This window comes from Gordionus sp. m RMFG-2023, chromosome 2 (genome assembly GCF_954871325.1).
Source record: "Gordionus sp. m RMFG-2023 chromosome 2, tfGorSpeb1-WG-v2, whole genome shotgun sequence".
Lineage (NCBI taxonomy): Eukaryota > Metazoa > Nematomorpha > Gordioida > Chordodea > Parachordodidae > Gordionus > Gordionus sp. m RMFG-2023.
Genome location: NC_088776.1, coordinates 7,927,632 through 7,951,523, shown reverse-complemented (window position 1 = coordinate 7,951,523; position 23,892 = coordinate 7,927,632). Strand labels below are relative to the sequence as shown.

Here is a 23,892-nt window from a genome sequence, read left to right as displayed (position 1 = left end):
CAACAAGATTCTGAATAAGGAAAATGAGCCTGTGCTTCCAAAAATTAGATCTTTAAGTTAATTTTATTTAAAAATTTTTTTAGGAGCAATTGATCTAAACCAGATATTATCAGATGGGTTTACTCAAAAAGACTGCTACTAATAATGAAAGAAGATTTTGTTGCTTTTCCTGTAGGATCTATTTTTTAGTGAATCAACCTCCAAAACGGGTCTTATAAACTGGATGAAAGTTCCTGAAAAAAAGTAACTTGAAAAATAATTTCAGAATACATAGAAATCATAAGACCAAAAGATTTTCTAATATTTTTTTGTGTAAACTAATTAATAATTTGAAAAATAATTTAAATCAAGATGACCATTTTCTACAAATAATTAATTAAAACCTTTATGGTAAACAATATTAGTGAAGAGATATTAGTAAATGAAATTGAGGTTGTTAAATAATTATTAGAAGTTTAGAAATTATAAAGATTGTGTCACGTCATATTTTATGAATTTTTTTTTATAAAAATGCATTTCCACAAATGTTTTCCAAATATTCAGCATCATTCTAGCATCTTCCGAGTTGTGAGTGAACTTTTCCTCATTAAAGAAAATTATAAGAAATGTTAACTTGGTTTTACTAGGACATTGAAACTATTAACTTAAAAATAGTGGCTGCGCATTATCATTTTGTTAAATATTTTTTTAAGTGATGAAGAAATTAATGTATTTTTTTGAAACTTTCCCCTTTCCTTATCATAAGATTATAAATATCCCGCCCCCCCCCCCACCCACCCCATTTCCTACAAAAATGCATAAAATATATCACTAAAATGAGGAGGAATTAGTAAAAGTTATAATTTTCAAAATAACGACTATAATTATTAAAATATTTTAGATAAAAAAAGCATTTTTATAAAAAAAATAAGTGAAAACCCAAATTTTTATAAAAATATAATATAACAAAAAGACATAAATAAATGGACCTAAAGACTTCCAATGAAAGTATGGTGGAAAACGCAGCCTAAAAATCCCCCCCCCCCCAAATCCTAATCAATTTCGTTTGGATTAAAGTTAGTTTAATGAATTTACATTTAGCCTCTTCTCAAGATATCTTTCAATTTTAGATGTGGGCATTCTAAAGTAGATAAAAATTTTATTAAAATTATGTATCTTTATATATTATCTTAAATTGAATTTGTTTGATTGATCGAGTGATATTCTCCTTCAAAGTTACGAATTTTCTTTTGTAATCTTAAACTGTAAATAACATTAGCGCATTACATTACATATGTGAAAAATTTATTTCCTAAAAACATGTGACTTATGACCGATAGTCACGAGATTATGCAATAATGATAGAAAACACTGGTGGTAGGGTAGTCCTGGTTTAAACTACTTTTGAGATTTTATCGAAAGCCTTGCATTTTGATTTCTAATCTATTTGTCAAGATGGATCAGCTGAAATCGGAACCAGATGAAATTCTCATGTTTTGAGTTTTGATCTATGGGGGGAGTGAATTTTCTTCTTAGTTTTCATTATTGTTTTTCTTTTGCATTTGCAAATGAAATTTTTCTCTTGTGCTTTGCCATTTTCATTTATTTAATATAAAAAATAGGAGCCATAATAAATCACCCACAACCTATTCTCCCAAAAAGACATGACATAAAAATTGCAAATAAATTCTATTTTGTAAAATTTTGAAGCAGAAAATATTAAAATTTAACTTCTCATGACGTAGATTAATTGCCAAACTTATAGTCCATTAAATTACGAAACTGGAGCCATTGATATTTTTTATTTTAAGGAATATAAATATTATATTAATTTAATAAAAAATAATATAAAGAAGTTTTTTATAAATTTGTTTAAATCACAATTTTATTTTTGTCCAATTTTTTTTAAAAACCTTCCGAAAACTATAACAATAAATTATGAGTGAAAAATTAAGTGGCCCTGATAAAGAATTACTAGCTGAAGTAATTAAAAAACATAAAAATATTATATTTATAAAATTTTGAATTCGCTTTTTATCGAATGTTATAGGAAAAGACACCGATGACTAATGGAATTTCTCATAAAAACTGCGAAAATGGATTGACAGAATTATGTTCATTATTAGAATCGAAAGCGAACGTTAAGCCGCCAACCAGAAACGAGTTAAAGTTCTGGTTTGTAATAATGTCAGAAAGATTCAAAACGAATGGCTTAACATTTATATCTAAAATTCAAAATTATGCCAAGTCCACCGAAAATTTTATAATAATGGATCCCAAAATGTTACAAAATTCTCAATATACGCATCTCATATATAATCTTATTTTGTATATTTATAGATCGTTCATGAAAAATTATGAGACTTCAGAAATACTGGATGAAATTGAGGATTACAGTAAAGAAGGCGATAAGAATTATCAAATGTTCTTGTCTATCATACCTAACGACAAATTGTCACTATTTAGTATTTTGAAAAATACATCATCCACTCTTTTAAGTAAAATAATATTTTATTAAAGATATTCTCTTTCTATTATTATTATTTAAAAAATACATGAATTAAATTTTTTGTCAGAGACCTCCAAATTTTTTTTAGCCGGGCCAAAAAGTTCGGCTCGAATTTTTATAAATAGAGTGCTTTTTGTTTTGTATAAATTGTTTCAATTCTCAAATGTCAAATATTTTTTCCAGCCTGAGTTCTGTTTAAAAAAAATTTTTTTAGGCCCATTTCTGGATTTTATTAATTTTTCTAGCGGTTAAAAGAGCTCGATCTTAAAAACCGATAACCCAATATTGTAGCTAAAAAATTTACGCAATCTTAAATATTTTTGCTCATAGATCGCCAAAAAGGTTTGGATATCTATTTAACGAAATTTCAAGGCTAGAGTAATATTATTTTGGCTAAAATCTAATTTAAAATTCTTTAAATGAGCAGCCCTTATATAAATTCTAATTTATTAAATTTTACGAGCCGAACCTGCAGGACGGACTCAAAATATTCGTAATTATTTATTTGTGATTTCAGAATTAATGGGAACGAAATTAAGACATGCAGTTTTTTTTATAGCCCCTGAGTTATAAAATAGCTCCCTTAAAACTTACTATTTAATAATATATTTCCCCATTTTTAAAGCTTTTTTTAAATAAAAAAAAACTTCTTATATACATATATCCTTTTTTGTTCCTGATATTAATAACAAGTACCATCCCAATGCATATTAGAGAAGACTATACTCAGTAACTTTCTATTGCGAAACATTGTGCCTGGAATTATGGATAAATCGAGAGTTGAACCATATGTAATTATAATATTAATAATAAAATATTAAATTAAGGAATTTTTTTTTTTAAATTTGCAAGAAAAAATTGCGAATTAATTAACCCCCTTCAGTAGTGTTAAACGGTTCATTGCTAATAATTCACAAATTTAGATATATTTCAACGAAATTTGGCAGATATTTTTGTTTATCCGTCTCTAACTGTAGGGCATAATCCCTTATCACCTTATGACTTATAATGTCAGAAAAATGGATTAGGTGACTTCTTGTTATTTACATGCCGAGGCTATTTTTGGTGATATTTTATGTAAGGGTATGGTGGGATTGAAGGATCAGACAGAACTTGTAAGATGAGAAGGGCAGAACTAGTACTACCAATTGGATGATATTATACCCAGTAAAGGAATACAAATGTCAGAGTAGTACTGAATAAGAAACTTTTATGCACGATAACAGTAATCTAATAATTCCTTTTACAAATAGTATTTTTTAGTCAAGCGTTAAATTGGCCGCCCGATCATGAAAATAAAATAATTATAACCTTTCAATATAGTGTGATTAATAAAGATATTATATTTAACCCCTGTTCTTTGTTTTTATAGGTTAAATATAAAAACTAGGTCTTTTTGATACCCACCTAACCTTATCAAGAAATAAAATTATTTCTCTTTACACACAGCATTAGCATTAGAATCGCTAGTTTTTGTTATTATTTAGGTAAGTGTTAGATAGGATGATAAGTATAAAATTTCAAGATTTAAGTTTGTTCCTCAGAGAATATTTTTTTTTACACCTTCTATAAATTCCTTTACACTTTATTTGAAAGAATAATTGTTTAGCTGATCTAAAAGTTCAGTATCCTAACGAAATCTTGGATTTTAAGGATGGCGATACTAAATCTGGTGTCATAAAAGAATCTCATATTCCCAAGCATAGTTGTCCAAATGGGACTGCCGAAGTCCATGGTGTTTTGATTTTGAAGTTTGCTATTTTTTAAATTGAGAAATACTATGTAAAAATACTTATATTTATAAACTAGGTTCATTTTTAATTTTATTGTAATTGCAGCACCCTTTGATTTTCTTAATCGTTTATTCTTATTTCGGGTCGGTTATGTTAAAGAAAGCGACTTTGTCGTATAAAGTTTATAAATATATATATTTGGATAGGGTTAGGGGTGTCCTAGTAGAAAAGTCGAGCATTATTTTGTGGCGATGAATCATTCTCTAGGAGGCATCCTTAGAAAGAAAGAGTGTTTTTAAAAAAAATAAATAATAATGATTATGATATCGCTTGTCTAAATATACATTTTATAGAAATTCTCCGGTTCGCTTAAAATACGAGAAATGTTCGTTTAACAATTGGCCAACTTATTATCCTGGTGACAAAGTGCTATTTAACATTAAATTTAATCACGCCAAAACTCATTTCGCCATTTATAAATTCGATTTTTCCGATGACAATTTCAAAGTTTCAGGAGAGAAAAGATATCGAGTTAATATTTTATTTTGATACGTTTTATTTGTATTATATTATGTAAAAACGTGGATTAATTATTATATAAGACTTTTAAATTTAATTTATTTTGCCACCCGGGGTTTTCAAGATTTAAATTCTATTTACAATCAAAATCTCTCCATTTGAGCAGATTTTTTTAAAAAAAAACACTCAGTTTTTATCCAAAAATATTACGCAAATCTGAAGATTTTTCTCATAGATGGCAAAAAGGTTTGAATATCTTGTAGCGAAATTTCGAGGGGCAATATTTTACATTGAGTTAGCCTTTTTTTTAAAAGTGGTTCACATATAGGTAGATATACAGTAACTTTTATTATGTTATGATAAATAGAAATTTTTTTAAATAATAATCCTTTTTTTTCAAATCTATATTCACTTAAATTAATAGGGAATCGTCAAAAGTTTCAAATATCCAAAACACCAAGGTATGTTTTTAGTTGAAACGCCTGGAGCTTATTTCAATCAATTAATAGCGTTTAAGTTAAATGAATTCTTTGCTTCGAAGGAAGAAAGCGATATCTCCATAAACTCTTTCAAGTATGAATTTAGCCTCGTGTCTGTAAGTTGTTATATAAGGGCCATACGAATTATTCAACTCAAATAAAGTTTTGTTACAATGATGTTTTTTTATTTTATACAAATTAAATATATTACAAATTTATTTTGTTATGTAAAATGATACATAATGTAAATCATTGTTTTAAAATTCAAATTTTTAATAAAGGTTTTTTATAAAATATGCACTTACATTGTAATTGTGAACCTAAAAAATATTTGTCTCTAGATTATAAATGTATCTCCTATAATTGAAAGTATCTTCGTTATGTCATAAATAAGTATTCTTTTAAAATTAAGCCAAGATCGAACTAAAAATAGAACTAAAATTTTTTCCTTTTTAAAAAAAAATATAAAAAATTTTTTTTGATTTACGAACATATCTAATCGTAATTTATAATAAGATTTTTTTTCCAAAAGTATATATTTGCTTTGAATATGGAATAAGTTAAATAACATAGCGAAATTTGCTCCAGAGCACTCTAGACATCACCCCGTAAATCAATGAAATCGCCTGAAGTCTAAATTAATTTTAAAATTTAGCATGTTGTCACATTATCCATTGCTTAAAATAAAATTTGTCTTGTTTGTTTTTGTAATGAAAGAAACTTCAAAATACTATTTTTTTAAATAAAATATAAAAAAAAATTATAACTAAATGTATTAAATATAAATAAGTATACCTCTAAAATATATGATACAGATTTATAAAAGTGTATTTAGATCACTTTTATCCGGGTCTCTATACCCTATACTCTTATGACCTATTACCATCTTGAATATTTACAGTTTGAAATAACAAAAGAAAACTCTTTTTAAAAATAATTATTTGTCCTTTAGTAAATGATTAATAAATATATACATAAAAAATTGTTTTTTATTTAATGACTGCTGGTGAGTCTTATCAACCTGGGTTCGATTCTAGAAATTATCAATTATTTAAAATTTTCTACGGTTAAATTAGTATTTTAAAATATAACGAAATTTGGCCGTATGCTAAAGGTTATTAATGGTTGTTCTTGTTGGCTTAATATGCCCGTAAAAATTATTATTTTACATTTTTTATAATAAAACCAACTTCTTGGACTAGATAAGATTTTAACTCCAGATGTGGGGTACTATTAATATGGCAATCATAGTCGGGCAAACCAGACAAAAATATCTTAATTTAATTTATTCTACAATTTTTCGTATATTAGAAGTGATAAATTTATGATAATCTTGTAGTAATTCCTAGCACATTAAACATACACCTACTCATAATATATGACTAAATTTTAAACATTTTTTATATATTGACACTTTCCTATAGGCGACCCCTTTAATTAATAACTTATTTCCTTTAAAGTTCATTTTCCGTAAAAATGTTTTTTTGCCGTAATCATATTATATTAAACACACACGGTAATCTTTAGCATGTGACCAAATTTATTTAAACCATTATATAATTTATCCATTTTCTCTCAAACCCAATTCTTACCTACCTACTCGAGTCAAAATATCAAAAAGAAAATAAGAAACAGGCGTTAAAAAGAAATGATAGAAATAAAATTATTGAATGACACTGGACAAAATAACCCGACAGAAACGCCCCTGGATAAAAAGACACCAGACAAAAATACTCCAATTTAATTTAATTTAAACATTTTCTAAATTATTTTACACGTGTTAGAATATTAAAAAATGATAAATTTATGATTATCTGATAAAAAATCCATATTATTAAACATAAAATCCCTTCATACCATATAACCATATTTCGTTAATAAATATTTTATATATCAAATCTACCCCATATCCAGCGATCCTTTCAATCAATCATCGTTCATCGTTTCCGTAAAAATGGAAAACAAGTTTTTCTGTCGTAATAATCTAAGCACATATATTTAACTAGACTTCCTCAACTTATATTACCACTAACCCTTATCTTTGTTGCGTAGTTGTAAGCCGCTAACGCAGTCCACAAACTTGATATCATGCCTTAACCTGAATCGCATAGTTTCGTTAAAAAACAAATAAATACTAAATAGATGTTGTGCACTGCTAACCACCCTAAGTATCTTTTAGATTTTATTGAATGCAGAGAGCTCGGTGTTATAAGATTAAATGTTTACCATATTCTACTTTTATGCTTAGATTAACCCTATTCCATATCAGGCCTTGCCATGAACTGCATATACATTTAGCCACATATAAGCATTTTCCCAGATTACACATGTGCATGGTTTTTAATAAAAATTTGTGGAAAAAATGCACAACGACTGGGTATTATTAGTTTAAAAAATTTTTTTTATTTAAGAATGAAAATATTAGTTGTCAGAGATTTAATAATTTTTTAAATTTCTCCTTATCACACTTTTTTTCTTGTACTATTATTATATCAAACAAATGACTATATTTGTATTTTTGAGTCAAGTGACGCCAGCCAATATTTTTTTCCATCAGAATACATTGCAAAATTAAAAATTTGAACTAAAAATTAATCTTTTTCTTATTCATTTAAAAAATATTTTCTTATCACAAATCATTTTTCAAGACGCCAGCTAATAGAATAAAATTTTTTGTCATAAATCAGAAAATTATGAAAAATCGACTTTTTTATAAAATAATTGCCAGACTCATCGCACTCCAAAAACCAAACAAGGACATTCGGCCCATCGCCATTGGTTCAACTTACCGTAGATTGGTCGCTAAATTAATCGCATCTAGAATCAAACACGATGCCGCACACATTCTAAGCCCCTATCAACTTGGTGTAGGGATACCTGGTGGGTGTGAAGCTGCTGTGCACTTAACAAGAATTCACCTTAAAAATAACCCAAAAAACGAATCCCTAGTAAAAATTGACTTCTCTAACGCCTACAACACTCTTTCGCGCAACACGTTCCTACATTCAACTTGCATCCATTTCCCAGCTTATACCAAATTTCTTTTCTCTTGCTACCAATCACCAACAATCTTACAATTCAACAAAGAAAAGATACTTTCTGTTGAGGGTATCCAACAAGGTGACCCTCTCGGATCCCTTCTCTTTAGTCTTGGAATCAATGACATGATAAAATCAATAAACTCTTCATGTACTCTATCGCTCCACGCTTGGTATATTGATGATGGAATCTTGAGTGGTCCCAGTAGTGAAATTGCCAAAGCAGTCACCATAATTAAAGAAATGGGCACAGCCATTGGACTTTCGCTTAACCAGAGCAAATCTGAATTCTCACTTTTAAATTCTAATGCTCCCAACACTCACGATTTCAAATTCACATCAAGCGTTGAATTAACACATCTAGGATCGCCTGTTGGAGGACACGAGGCAATAAGCACCTTTCTTCATTCCTCACTTGACATACTCCTTAAACTGGAGGACATCTTTACACTTCTTCCATCACACAAGTCCTTTTTTTTGCTAAAAAAATTTTTTTTTATACCAAGGATTCTTTACGCACTTCGGTCAACACCAATTTTTAAATATCCTATTCCTCTCCAAACTTACGAAAAAGGAATAAAGGACTTAACCGAAAAAATAGTAAATATCAGATTCAACGAAACTGCTTGGGCCCAAGCAACTCTTCCAACCAAATTTGGTGGTCTCGGCATCAGATCTCCACTTGACTTAGCAACAACTACTTTCATATCGAGTAGTCTCTTGACAAAGCCAATAACCTCCGCCCATAATTCTAAAGAAGACCTTTCCTTAATCGTGGCTATGGATATTTGGAAAACAAGGATCAATGCTGATTCTCATCCCCCCACAACCCATAAACAGAAAGACTGGGATGCACCAGTGGTTGCTCGCTGCGTTGAAACTCTCTTATCTAGCATGCAATCTACCGACCGCACCCTATTCTCTTCCTTGTTCATTGGTACGGGACATGAGTTTCTTGAGGCCATCCCATCTACCAATCTTCAGCTTCAACTATCCAACAATGAATTTACCCATGCCATCGGCATTCGTCTAAATTGTTCCATCACTCACCCCCACATCTGCTCAGGGTGCAACTCGCCAGTTGACTCGAAGGGTAGACATAGTTTACATTGTCGCTCCTGCAATGGACGATTCATCAGACACAAGCAATGTAATACAATCATCCAACATGCTCTGAAATCCGCCCAAATTCCTTCCACGTTAGAACCACAGGGTCTTTTTAGATCTGACGGTAAACGTCCTGATGGGATCTCTCAAATCCCATGGAGGAGAGGCCAACTTTTGGTATGGGACTATTCCTGTATTGACCCCTTGGCCCCATCCAACCACGCCATCAACATCCTTGACCAGAAGGAACAACTTAAAATTTCTAAATACACAGAAATAATAAACGATCATTGCTTCATCCCAATCATATCAACCACTCTTGGCACCTTCGGCAAACTCGCCTTAGCATTTTTCAAAAAATTAGGATCACAAATCAGCAAACTCTCAGAAGAACCCCGAGAGGGTTTTTTTCTTCGTCAACGATTATCCATAGCGATTCACAAAGCTAATTATATCAGTTTCTATGGTAGCCTTCTAGCCAAAGAGCTATCATAGACAACGCTTACGTCCCTTTTTCATTTTTGTTTCCCTGCGTCACACCATCTCCGTTCTTTTTTTTTAATAGTATTATTATATATTTTTATATATAATTGTATTAATATTTTTAGTGTTTATCATTTTTTTTAATTCAAATTTTATTATTATATACCTATTTTTATTGTGGTTAAGAAAACTTATATTAATTATCAAAAATAATATATATGTGTTTTAAATAAGATTTTATAAAATATAAGAAAATTTAAAAAAAATTAAATTTATTTAAAATTGAAAAAAATAATAAATTATAAGAATTTAATTGTTAAGTGCTTCTTTTTCTTTCATTCTTAGCCAACTACAGCTGACTTTGCCCACGGGAGTTCAAGTTACCTGAAAAATTTAAATATCTCACTGAAAAATATCGAGAAATTTTTTAAAGAATTTAAATTTTATCGATTTAGTATTTTTTTTGTTTAGAAATTGTATTTTATTATATCAATCCTAATTGGATAAAGGGTAGGGTCACTAGGGGAGTGGAGTACGCACAGGAGCTCGATTTCTTTTAAAAAATACCTTAAAGAGGTATCATAGAAATACCCCATAGATAAAAAGACTCCTAAAGGCTTAGAAAGTGGAACTTTTATTTTCGTATCTATAACTTCTTCCATGCTAATATTTTTTGTTATTAAAACAAATTTAAAAGAAATATGTGACACGAATAAGGTGCCTCGTTTGTTTATCCTTTATATTTAAAACACCTAAAACCATATGCTAGCATCCAATTTTTTATATTTCAAGTTAAAAAAAAACATTAATTGACCAAGAAAAGTCCCACAAAACCTGGTTACTATTCATCATTAAACAGGAATATCCTGAATTTCTAGATTCTAGCGGAATTTTGTGCTATGAAGCTTTTTTCATAATTTGTTTGGATCTTTTTTAAAATTCATATGCATTCGTTTGAATGGTTTATGAGCATTTATTACTTCATATGATTGAATTTATGCATTGATGCCCGAAATTAAAATTTTATTTTACATGTTACATATAGTACGAATTTGCTCATATAATTCAAGATTTCATAATATCAAATGTAACGTGTCCTATATATTTTATCTATAAAATTAAATACTAATTAAAATTCTTTTTAAAAATATAATACTTCAATTTAAACTGCTCTGGATAAAAACGGTCAAAAAAGAAGATTAACAATAAATTTATTTAGCAATAGTAGAAAAAATTGCAACTTATTTTTATGTGAAGATAGACGTGCTAATATTTAGCTAAAATAGAAATAAAGTTCTATTTTTGTATAAATTTTGTAGCGCAGACTAATCTCTCATTGTCTGCCATCGAAAAACCAGAAGTAGAAGTCCATAATAAAAACAAATATGCTGTCCTCACAAAGACAATAGTTACCAACACCTTAGGCATGTTCGGAAATGAAACCTTTAATTTTATCAAAACCATAACATTACAAGCGACCCCAATGAAGAATTTTATCTTCGTCAACAGATTTCCCTATTTTACAAAAAATTCACTTGTACCACTTTTCTTTAAAAAGGTTCATTTTTAATGTTTATTATATAAAATTTATATATATTTTTTTTTCATATAATTTTTAATATATTCTTATTTTGTTTTTTTTAATATATTTTATTTTGATATCGTTTACAATGTATTATATTTTTAAATTGAAACCGTTTTTTAAATAAAATTATTCACAATAAAAATTTTATAAAAATAATTTAAAAACTGTAAATCATATCAAAAAAATTATACATTTCGATTTAAAAACTGTGCATATAATATGTTCATTTGATATCTACATTTCTTATTTAAAATTTTTATAATTATATAATATGACAATTATATTAGGTTATACTATAAAACCAATTATGATACTTTATTCCACTAAACATACAATTATAACAATGTATTTCAATGGTTTATAAAATAGTAGTATATATATAAAATATTTTGGTCACATAATGGTAAAATCATGGTAATTTACTTTTTGATAACATAAGTGTATTTTTATCCTTAAAATAATGGCGCACTGATTTAAAAAAAAATTATTATGGTGATTGAAAAAGATAATATAATAATGATTTTATATCATGTTAGTTTACACAAAATTAATTCGCATTTGTCGATACGTATATAACTAACTATTTATTAATAAGTTCATGTTATTCTTATAGCTCTCTCATAACCTTTTGGTGTGGGGACGATAGAAAATTGGAATACATTGTGAGAATAGGTCTGAAGATCATTTTCTTCCACGGGTAAAATAAATTCATTCAGCTTGAATGCCACATGGCAGTTGCAATATTCTCCAGGTGTGATAACTTTAAAAATGCCACTGTGTTTTAGAGAACTGAATTTTTGAACAGTACCCTTACATTATAAAAAAAAGAATAATTATATTCAATGATATAGATAAAAAAAATAAGAAAATGAAACAATATTTTTATTTCCAGAAAATTCTTTTTATTATCTTAATCATCGATTTAAAATTTAAAATAAAAACGCACCTACCTTCTTTAAAAAATTATAAACATTTTTAAATTTCATTTTCTCCTCCCCTATTAGTTTTCAAATAATTATTATTTGTTAAAATTTAAAACATAACACAATTATTTTTGACAAATTTCGAGGTTTATATAATGTTATTTTGGCTAAAATCTTAATCGGGTCGTTTTAAAAAAAACTGAATAGGGCTTTTTAACAATCCATGATATGTATTTCAAACATGCTGAATTACATTTTCAGTAAATCAGATTTTTAAATTATAAAAATAAATGCGCTGAAAAAATAACAGCCGGGAAAACACATGACCACTACAAAATAAATATATGCATGTATAATAATTTTCTAGGGGTCTTGTTTTCTGCAAATGTTTTTTGATGTTGAAAAACTTGATATTGAAAATTATTTTAACTTGATATTTTTCCTAATAAAAAAAAGGTGGGTAGTTTTATTATATTTATGATCATGATCAAGTTAAGAATATCTTTATTTCTTTTAATTTAAAAATATGTTTTTTGGTGTATAAATTTAAAATTTATTTTAGTCAATTTATTCTCCTCTATAAAATATAACATAGAAAAATAAAAAAAATATATTCTTTTCTTCTACCTTAAAAATCGAAGTAAATAATTGTGAAGGTTTATAATTCTCAGAATAAATCAAGATAATGATATAAAATGTTTCGTATAAAATATAAATAAGCAAACTTTATATCTAATAGAGTTCTTGAAACTTTCTTTGGAAAATAGAATATTGCATACTGCAAAATGTGTTTTAGCACCGTTGAATTTAATAGTAAATTGAACTTTATCGCCGGCAAAATATGTAGGCCAATTGGGGAAAGAAGAGTCTTCGTAGTTTAGATGAACGGGCGAATTTCTAAGGCGACAGAATATGCACATAAGTAAAAACAAAATGATTAAATACCAACTTTTTTTTTAAATAAAGTGAAATGACCAATAGAAATTCATAGTGTGGGTTACTCTAGTGGAATATATTCAAGTCAAATCACATTTCTCAAATTAAAAAGGCTCTCGGTAAATGATTTAAAATGGAAAGATTCGAATTCCATATTCCAATACATCACATATATATATCTCAAAATTAATTATCAAAAGCTAAATTTATATATTAAAATAAATAATCCTCTTATAAACGTAAAGCTAAAATCAAAATATAGTACACATAATCAAAAAAACATGACAGTAGGTATTATTTATAAATATTGAAATACACTGGCCTAGCAAATGTTGAGGTAAACAAAGCTTCAATACTTTCTTTCTTATGCTAATTATCATGTATGTTATATATCTTTTTAATTCACAAATCAGTACAAATGATATCTAAATATATTTTTTGTGAAAAATTAATTATGTTAAAACATGATAGCAAGTAATAAAATATTGAACTCTAAAAGAAGATTTCCGCGAACTTCACCCGTACCACTGCGACATAAATATTTTGGGATATGAGGGCTGGTTATAATACCCGATTTGGAATCGCCATCGCAGAAATCCAAAGGCTCGCGCGGGTAAAGAATTTTAAGATCCGCTAAACAATTGCTCTTAAAATAAATGAATTTTATGGATTTAAAAAAAATTAAAAATTATTTTCATTTAAATATATAAGAATTATAATTTATATTGGCTAATGGTTTTATTTTTCTTTGTTTAAAAAAAGAAAAATAGCAAAAAAAAATTAAATAAAATAACGTCCATTACTTAGGTGACATATAAACTCGATGAATTAAAGCGAGGTATAAAAAGTTCAAAAAAAAATAAAGGGTAAATATTGCCATCATTATAATATATTTTTGATACTTTTATTTACATATATCTCTACTCTAGATTTATTAATGATAGCGGGAACTATATTATGAAGTGGTAAAGTATCATCCGCCGTCGATTCCAATATTATTTGAGAAGGTACTGTTGAAATTATTATATATTAAAAAAAAATAGTATATATAATCTGATTATTTTTCTTCTTTCTTTCTAACTGATCAACGTTAAGCTTGAGGGACAATAATCAACTATACGTAAGAAGAACGCAAAAATGCCTTTGCTTTGGATCCCTTGTTTAAAGAGAATATATAAGAACCGGTTAAAGTTAGGTTCCTATCTTGGAAACGACGAGACACCAGGGTGAACTAATATCCCGTATCTCTTATAAATGTAAAATAACAAGTATTTTACCATCAATTTAATCATACATTATGGTTAAGTGGGTTACTTATTGAGTCATTATTCTTAATATATTACCCTTAGGGATGCGTTTTTGAAATATTATTACTAGAGGTTAGCGTAAGTTGACTCGAAGTCCGAGGGCCATAAGGTATTCGGAGCGCACCGAACATTGCGCAAAATATTTTTACGGGTCAGACCGGACCAAAGTTTTAAAAGTTGGTGATTAAGCAAGTTGTTTTCATAACAGGACCAGCTGAAATTTAAAAACTTTATTTATTAATAAAATTAATTAACCTTTTTTAAGATTTATTTTTGAATCTTAAATAATTTGTAAGCACGGATAACCCATAATATCTCTATGGCCATTCTAACCCTAACTTTGTCGAAAAAGCGGTTTCAGAAAAATATTTGTCCCACAGAGGAGTAAATTATAATAATAAGAATGGCGGAATAAGTTACCCATTTAACCTCGTTTACGTTGATTCCAATCATAAATTAAATCATTGCCTTAGAGATGTGCAACAAGGGTAAAATAAATATACAGGATATCCTTTTACAAATATCGCATTATTTTTTTTGAGACTTGCGCATTTTCTCTCTCTGGGGAAACTGTTGGAGATATATATATAATACAGGCAAATGATTAGCTTTATTTTACTTTCTAGATATTTTTAAATAAATATAGAATCAATTCCCTTCATTTTTGATATTCCAGTCTTATCAGTTAATAAGAAATTGCTTCTTCCCCCTTCCCCCTCGACAACTCATAAAACATTTCATTTTATATATATAGGCATATTGCTATTAATCATATTATTAATTTTACAATCGATTTCGTCCCAAGTCAATTTAACCATTATAAGTAATATAACTTTTTTGTAAAAAAAGCTTGTTTTTTCTTGAATGGGATAATTCATTAAAAATAATTTATTTAGAGCATACCCAAACTCAAAAATAGTAATAAAACTAAAAAGCTTAACTATGTGAGCCCTTATTTGTCCAGTGGAGAGATAACGTTAAAATGAATTAGGCCATCCTTTAAAGGAAAATATAATATTTATTTACGTTAAGAAATATATTTTAAATCTATTAAAAATAATTCATATTCTAACTTAATGTGGCAGACGAACTATTTTTTAAGGTGCTAAACAAGGATACATTGCCGTAGGGTAAGAAAATAAGAAACATCTGATAAGGTATGGCCAAGTCGCCGCTGTATTTTTCAATTTCTTTGACAACGATAGAAGTTTCGAAGGTTGGAATATGTGATCTAAATTATATAATTATCTTTTTTTAAATAGATATGTCTAGTTTGTGTTAGAAAAACCTAGCATCTGACCTATTATTTTCTCAGGTCGGTCGTACCCAATCCGAGATAAAAATTTATGAATCTTTAATCCAACCAATCCAATCATAGTATTATTCAGTCGAAAAAGTGCGATATTTCAGAAAACATAAAAATTATAAACGCCGAAGGAAAATAAATTTTTTTTTTGTTTAAATAAATTAAAACTTTGTCGAGATGCAAGCCCGGTCAGGAAGATGTCAAAATCAAGGAGTGTTGCTAAAGGACTCGATTCGAGTTGATTTTTAAAAAATGGCTAACTCAATATTTTATCCTGAGAAAAAAAATACGTAAAAGATTTTACCCATATGTGGCATAAAGGTTTGGACACCTATTAGAGAAATCTAGAGTAATTAATTCCGGCTAAAATATAGTTAGCCGTTATTTAAAATCGGCTCAAATCCAACCGTTTAACAATAATCCCACCGACACTGAAAGATTTCCCCGGTCCGTGTTTGGCTCTAATTTGTAATGTAATATACAATAAATCTCCCACTTTTTAATCAATCGAATCTATCTATCTAATTCATCTATCAATCTAATCGAATTAATCTACCCATCCTACCTATCTATTCTATTCTAATCTTACAATATCTATTGATATTGAGTAAAATATTATTATACATGGTCGGGTCAAAAATTTTGAATTTCGACTCCAATAGGGCATGATTTTGAAGTCTTGAAATAAAAGTGGCTCCTTTCGATTTAAAACTATGGGACATGATAACAAACCAATGTTTCAGCTCGTTCTTGCTTGGCTTGAGATTTAGCTTAGAATCTAACTTCAAACAAAGTTCTGCTATGTCGTCTACGCCTTTATCAATGGTTGGAGATTCCAGCGGCTTTGAAAATTTATTTTATAAAAAAAAACATGCATTTAAATAATATTAAAGGATTTTTATTTAGGTCTGTTCAGATATTAAATATCGGATCAAGGCCCATATTTTGGGTTTTGAAAAATATCAGATATCTTCAAAAACACCGATTCAATCTTTTTATTTTTTTAAAATGTATACTTGATTTTTTGTTTGTAATATGCTATTTAAGCATTACATTTTGAGTTTTCAGAAAAAGAGAATTTGAAAAATAAATTAAATAAAATTGTTATACCTATGAACAGTACCACAGAAAACTTTAGCAACATATAAGTTTTAATTAATATTTAGATACAACATTTATAAAAATCATTTTATAACTTTTAGATTTGCTGAATGACACAATCCATAATAAAAACTGCAATCCCATATCTCATTCTTCATATTTTATCTATTAACCTTTTTTTTATATTTGACTATAACAAAAAGATATTTGCATTAGTGATCTGAATTGGGCATTTTTCATGCCCAGTCCAAAATTTTTTTAAAAAATTTGTTCTGACCACTGGCCAGCTCAATCCTAAATAAATTTTTTAAAAAAAATTAGTTCTGGCCACTGGCCAGCTCAATCCTAAATGAATTTTTTTTTATTTGTCTAAAAAAGCCCACTTAAAATAGCAATAATTATTACTTATCCACATGTACTGGATTTATTTAAATATACAAAAATTAAAATTTTTTTTTAATTGTAAAAAAAATACTGTACTATAAAAAATATTAGTCTTGTTTTAAAAGAATTTTAAAATTTATCAATTTATTACACAAAATGTAATCATAAATTTTTTTTTGAAAATTACCCATAACAATAATAAGTATCTTTTAAAAATCCTACCTCCTTAGTTGATTTTTCTACATTATCTTTCAAATATTTTGTATCATGGCAGAGTTCATATGGATTGATCTTACTGTTTGATTCCAAGGAGTCAAAATGGTTGAACAGCTCTTCGATTTCATCCAAATCACTCATGATCTTATAAGTTTATCAAAATTATGCATAAAATATATAATTTTTTTGAAGAATAAAACTTTAGTTATTCAACAATTCATATATAATTACTGTTTAAAATTTGAATATTGATATTTTTTTATTTGTAAATATTCGAACATATGTTTAATAAAAATTAGTAAATATAAGTATGACAAATATAACTGCAATTTTTAAAACAGCATATTATGAAAAATAAAAAAGCGCGAAACTTAGGAAAACCTAATATAATAACTGCATATGAGAAAGTTATAAAAATGAAAACTCTTATGAAAAAAAATTTGGGTTATTTGAATTTATATGAGTTTTTATAAAAAATAGTAAGATTGACATACCAATCAAATTAAGAATGTGACAGGTATATTTAGTAAAAATTGATATAATAGATAGTAAATTCAGAGGCGTCCAGCTTTTCAATCTTAAGGAGCTCAAAACAAAAATTTTCAAAATTATCTTTTTTAGCTAACATTATCTAAAAGTAACTTTTTTAGTGGTATAAAAAAATTCAAATTTTTCAGGAAGCTCGAACCCCTGCGCCGCTCTCTTAGTGATGCCACTGGGTCATTAGGTTCACTCCATCCATAATAAATAAATATTTTTAGTTTATCCTCACAACTTCATTGGTAGATGTTGACGCTTTATCAGAAGAATTTAAGAATTCTCCAATTAATATAGAAATAATCTATATTATAATTTTCCGATGTCCTCACTACGTCATCGTGAAGTCATGTCATCGCTACGTCATGTCATCGGTACGTATTTATTTTTATTTTTTTTATTTGTTGATTTTATTTATTTATTTTAACAAACAGATTAATGGAATTTCGAGAATTGATGGTGTACACATACCTAACATGGATTGAGAGATTTGAAAAATCGGCTTTGAATAGATAAAAACAATATTCCTTCAACTTTTTAAATATGAATGAAACTTTTTATTTCATTCAATCCTTACTTTATTTTTTAGATTACCTTATCACTTTTCATCTCATATTATCAATACACATTAATGAAATCTCTAAAAGATACTCAACTTGTATATTTATTTTGAACATACTCACAATTTTTGTCAGTACTTACATTACAAATTTTTTTACTCATATTTTTCTTTCATAACCAATAATTAAGAAGATAACCAAGTATATTCAAATATTTAAATAATCTTATCCTAACCTATTTATAATCTCCAATCCTTATAAATAACTCTTTCTTTATTTTTTTCCCCTCCCTTAATGAATTTATTTATCACTAAATTTTATAATCTCATTCTTTTCTTTCTATATCTATTATCTATTAACCACTATTTCTCAAAACCTTATCAATTCCTTAAATTTAATTTTTATTATTTTTATAATATAATAATTTATACCTTCTTTTTCCCCCCTTTTTTAATCTTATTTTTTATTTACCTTACAATTAATTAACCTTAATCTTAATAACATTACATTCATCATGTTATTTCTTTTAGAACATCAGAATAGGCTTGATAAGTCCCCCAAAATTTTTTTTTGATGATAGCCCTCCAACTACTAGAAATATGCATCTAATATTGACCCATCTACTGGTTTTACATTATTTTAATGTTTGTTTAATTTCAACAATAGTTTATTTATATTTTTGCTCGATTTCTTTATTTGTCTAGGCTAACCCTAATCCCTCACATTGCTACAAAACATGATGAATCTATTATTAAAGATAAACAAAGAAAATAATGACGATTAAACAAACGCCTTACCCGTTCTAGAGTTACTGGTAGACAAAATAATAAAGAACTACGCTTGAAATGAACTCATCTGGAGGTTTATTTTGTTTTTTTTATCTTATGTTTTATATCTATGTTTATTTTATTTTCACCCAGTTCTCCAAATTATACTATCACCACTACCTCAATCCCTATTCCTTCGCCTATTTTTTAACAAATATAAACATTTAATTTTGTACTATCATTCACTTCACTAGGAGTTAATATAAATATTACTTTATCCGATTCTCTGAGAAACTTTCATGAATATTTAGAGGAATGTTCAAACTTGAATGTACAGTACGGCTAATTTCATCAACTTTATTAATGGAAAAATAAGCAGTAGTTCTGTCGTGGCCTTTAAAACAATACTTACGACCGTTTTATGGTTGAGTTAACATTGTCGTTCATGATTCTATTTTAGAAGGGGATACCAATGCTGACATTGACAGAAATATTGTTTTGCGTGTTCAAACTTGAATGTACAGTACGGCCAATTTCATCAACTCTATTAATGGAAATATCTGCAGTAGTTCTGTCGCGGCCTTTATAACAATACTTACGACCGTTTTATGGTTGAGTTAACATATTCCTTCATGATTCTATTTTAGAGGAGGATACCAATGCTGACATTGACAGAAATATCGTTTTGCGTTCTTCTTTTACCAGTATCCCAAGGCATAGGCATATCATTTTTATCAGGACATAATGTGTTTGGTACACTGCTTTTTTAATCCGTCATCACTTTCATCTACAACCCTAAATGATATAAAATTATTCATTAATTATTTTTTCTCTAGATGACCGCCCAGATTTATTTTGTCGCTTTTTCCATCAGAAATTAAAATGTCAACAAGGATTTGCTCTTAATTTTATCAAATAAATAATAAATAATCCTCATTATTTTTTAAAAAAATTATCCTAAATTTATATGTCAATAAAAAAAAATATCTTAAAAAATATATAAATAATTTGCATATAAGTTTCATTAGTGTTTAATGGCATTTTTGTAATTTAAATAGACAGCATTTTTTTTTACTTAACATAAAAAAATATATCCCTTATCAAATTCTTTGACAAATAATTTAAGAAATGCAAGACATACATTCAAATTATCTGAAAAACAACAATAACCCTATATAATAAACAACATATTTTTTAGATATAATTTTAATTGATCATATTACAAAAAAGTATAAGAGTCGGTTATTTTTATTTTATTTGTCATGATTCTCTATTAAGTGGTTGCCCAGGCTTTCCCAGTTTCCCTTAATACGGAATTTACATGTTTTTTTTCCATATTAGACTAATTGGTAAATCAGATATTTCCCGTTCAGATGATATTAAAAATTTTATCTTCGAGGCGGGAAAAAATTTTCAAAATTATAATGGGTAGGACTGGGCTTGAAACCTCAAAATTAATATTAGCTTGCACCTGACTTGGGAATATCTTTTACAAATTATCAAGGGTTTTAAAATTATAAGATCTTTGATGCTTCCTAATATTGTGAGCTTGAACCTGGCATGACATCTATCGTAAAAAATGAATAAAAATCTCATTCCCCAGTCATTTTTGACGGGCTTTCTACTAGTATAATATAATTGTAAAATATAAAATTTATATTCATAAAAAACAGGGATCGAAATCGAACCTGAACCAAGCCGTTAAACCGCTAATACCGGTATTTTTAATCGCTAAACCGAACCTAAACTGCTGTAAAAATTTATAGCCGAACCTGAACCGAATCGTAAAAATGCCTCTGAACTGGTTCGAGCCTCATGATTTTATGCATAAAATAATATGTATGTTATTACTAGTATATTGCAAAAATTTTAATTATATTCGAATTGTTTTAAAAAATTATTATCAATCATTTGATTGATAAGTGTCAGTCATAATTTTTATAAACTTTAGTATATTGCCATTTTACAGCATTTTTTAAATATCCTATAGAAATTAAATCCAATATATAAATTATTTACATTTAGTATTATAAATGACATTCAAAATGTAATATTACTGATTGTCAAATAAATATGAAAGGCCATTATAAATTTTGGGCGTCACATAAAAAGAAATAACCTAAATATCACAACAAAAGCCTAATGAAATAAAAAAGTTTAAGATGTCATAAAGCAACAGACGATAGAAGAAGTATTAATAGAACACTCAATATCAGTTAAACTAAATAAAAATAATAATAATTGATGCTTGCACTGAGTTGGTCACTTTTAATGGCAGACCATTCAAATTAATCGAAGTTAAGGTTTTAAAAAAAATTTTGATCCTATATTAGTAGATGTGGGCAAAATTAAAATTAATTCTTTAAATATATGTTGCAGAATAATCCTTAAGTATTTGGCAAAATATAATCAAAGAAATATTATAGTTAATTTTCCTAAGAACCTAGGTTAAATAAAAGTATGAATATTTTAAACTATTGGAGAAATCATAGTAATCGATGCCCAGAATTATGTAAATTGTTTGATATCATATTGGCTGCTAAACAAGTTAGTGTGGAAAGATGTTTTTCAACAATTAAATTTATAATCTCTTTATAGATGTAATTTGAGTGAGGCGAATCTTGAAAATATATTAATTGTGCGGCCTAATAAATTTTTTTTTAGTAAATAAAGTAAAATATTGTTCATATTAAAATTATTCATTGATATTTATTTATATTATTTAATAATCTGCAATTGATTGAAGATTTTATGTATAATTTTAATGATGGAATAAAAAAAATATTAATTTATACATAATTCGAATGTAGATTTGAATATAAAAATGTTCAAACCGGTTTTTAGAGGTTCGAACCCAACCGATCAGTGGCGTAGCTAGGAATTTTCCTTAGAGGGGGTCCATATATAAAAGCCTGGGGGGCTTCGCCCTCCAGACCCCCTTTTACGGGCCTTCGGCCCTTTTGCCCGGCCTTCGGCCGGGTTTATCTTAAAAATTATATTGGTTTTTCTTATAATATAAAAGTCCTAGAATTATTAATTATTTTAATTAGTGTTGTTAAACGGCTCGACTTGAGCTGATTTTTATAAACAGCTAACTCAATATTTTTGCCAAAAAATATTGTTCAAGCCTAGAGATTTCTCGAATAATATAAAACTTGTATCTCCATGAGCAAAATTTTCTGGCTAATATATTGAGTTAGCCATATCGGCTAAAATTGAGCCACTAATTTTAATTAAAATAACACATTGACACAATTTTATTGATATACGTTTCATTTTATTATACTTTTAGAAGTTATTTACAAATAAAAAGCGATTATTTAAAATATAAATATTATATTGATTTAATTATAAATATTATATTGCTTTAATTATAAATATTATATTGCTTTAATTATAAATATTATATTGCTTTAATTATAAATATTATATTGCCTTAATTATAAATATTAGTATTACACATATAAATTGCTTTAATTATAAATATTATATTGCCTTAATTATAAATGATATATTTTATAATTAGTAAACACATTAAAACTATAGATTAAAAAATAAATGTTTTTTTTTAAACTGTAAATTTAAGTCGATATCCTTCAAAGTGAAAAAATCAAAATTGTGTTGGCAATATTTTTTTACCAATATATGATAGATGTTTAAAATTAATATTGAGAAACCTAGGCTAATAATCATAGATGACATGTTAGCTTTGGAACCAACTTTTGATTATTATAAGTATAAAGTAATAGACTATATCACTTGTAGTAGGTGATGGTTCTAAATGATCTAGTATAATTGGTTGTCTATTATCCTTTAGTTTTCTGGAGTATGTGGGAATTGCTAAGATTTTAAATAAATATAATTTAAATAAGACTAATACCTGACATGAGTGGAACTTCATTTCCATTTAAATTCTCCCTAGATTTTTTATATATCTAAAATTTTAATGTAAATATTAATAAGTAATTGATTACATTACATTTATTAGATAGTGATTTGTTGTGACTTAGTGTATTTTTTTGTTTGTTATCACTATTTTTTTTACCCCTTGGTGTGAATATTAATTGAGATATTCCTATAAAAATAAATTAAAATAAAACAACATATTAGATAACCTTTAAATTCTAAATTGATACAGCCTATAATATTTTGTTGACTACTATCATTCTTCTTCAATGTGATACTTGATATACCTAAAATTATGATATAAATATTTAAAGGTAATAGTTAACATTACTTTTACTAGGTAGAGATTTGAAGTGATCAAGTGTATTTAGCTTATTTTTATCATAATTTTTTATAGAGTATCTAGGTATTTCTAAAATTTAAATGAATACATTTAAATAAGGTCATATAAGTTCATAAAATACCTGAGGTGAGTGGTAAATTGTTGCTTATGGTATCAAGTTCATCATTAAAATTC

The 23,892-nt window shown here is 27.3% G+C and overlaps 1 protein-coding gene across 3 annotated transcripts; it reads right to left on the bottom strand.

Annotated features, from left to right (window-relative positions):
• Positions 1-11,812: 11,812 nt before the first annotated feature.
• LOC135923988 (uncharacterized) lies at positions 11,813-18,059 on the bottom strand. Of its 3 annotated transcripts, none has more exons than XM_065459031.1 (8): positions 17,686-17,731; positions 17,101-17,178; positions 16,529-16,746; positions 15,672-15,829; positions 14,204-14,301; positions 13,783-13,937; positions 13,081-13,252; positions 11,813-12,241 (listed from the first exon to the last, which is right to left on the bottom strand). In XM_065459031.1, exons 2-8 carry the CDS (start codon positions 17,161-17,163, stop codon positions 12,029-12,031), a joined length of 1,077 nt encoding a protein of 358 aa, XP_065315103.1. In that variant the 5' UTR covers positions 17,164-17,178; positions 17,686-17,731; the 3' UTR covers positions 11,813-12,028. The 3 variants fall into 3 exon arrangements, with proteins under 3 accessions (XP_065315103.1, XP_065315102.1, XP_065315101.1); XM_065459030.1 differs by lacking the exon at positions 17,101-17,178 and adding an exon at positions 17,987-18,059 and having other exon boundaries at positions 11,814-12,241; positions 17,612-17,749; XM_065459029.1 differs by lacking the exon at positions 17,101-17,178 and adding an exon at positions 17,837-17,937 and having other exon boundaries at positions 11,814-12,241; positions 17,612-17,749.
• Positions 18,060-23,892: the final 5,833 nt, after the last annotated feature.

Coding starts and splice junctions, on each gene's coding strand:
- LOC135923988 (XM_065459030.1), bottom strand. CDS start 17,746: ATGAGTGATTTGGATGAAATCGAAGAGCTGTTCAACCATTTTGACTCC. Junction 16,747..17,611: donor TAGAAAAATCAACTAAGGAG/GTAGGATTTTTA, acceptor AAATTTTCAAAG/CCGCTGGAATCTCCAACCAT. Junction 12,242..13,080: donor AGAACTCTATTAGATATAAA/GTTTGCTTATTT, acceptor TTATAATGTAAG/GGTACTGTTCAAAAATTCAG.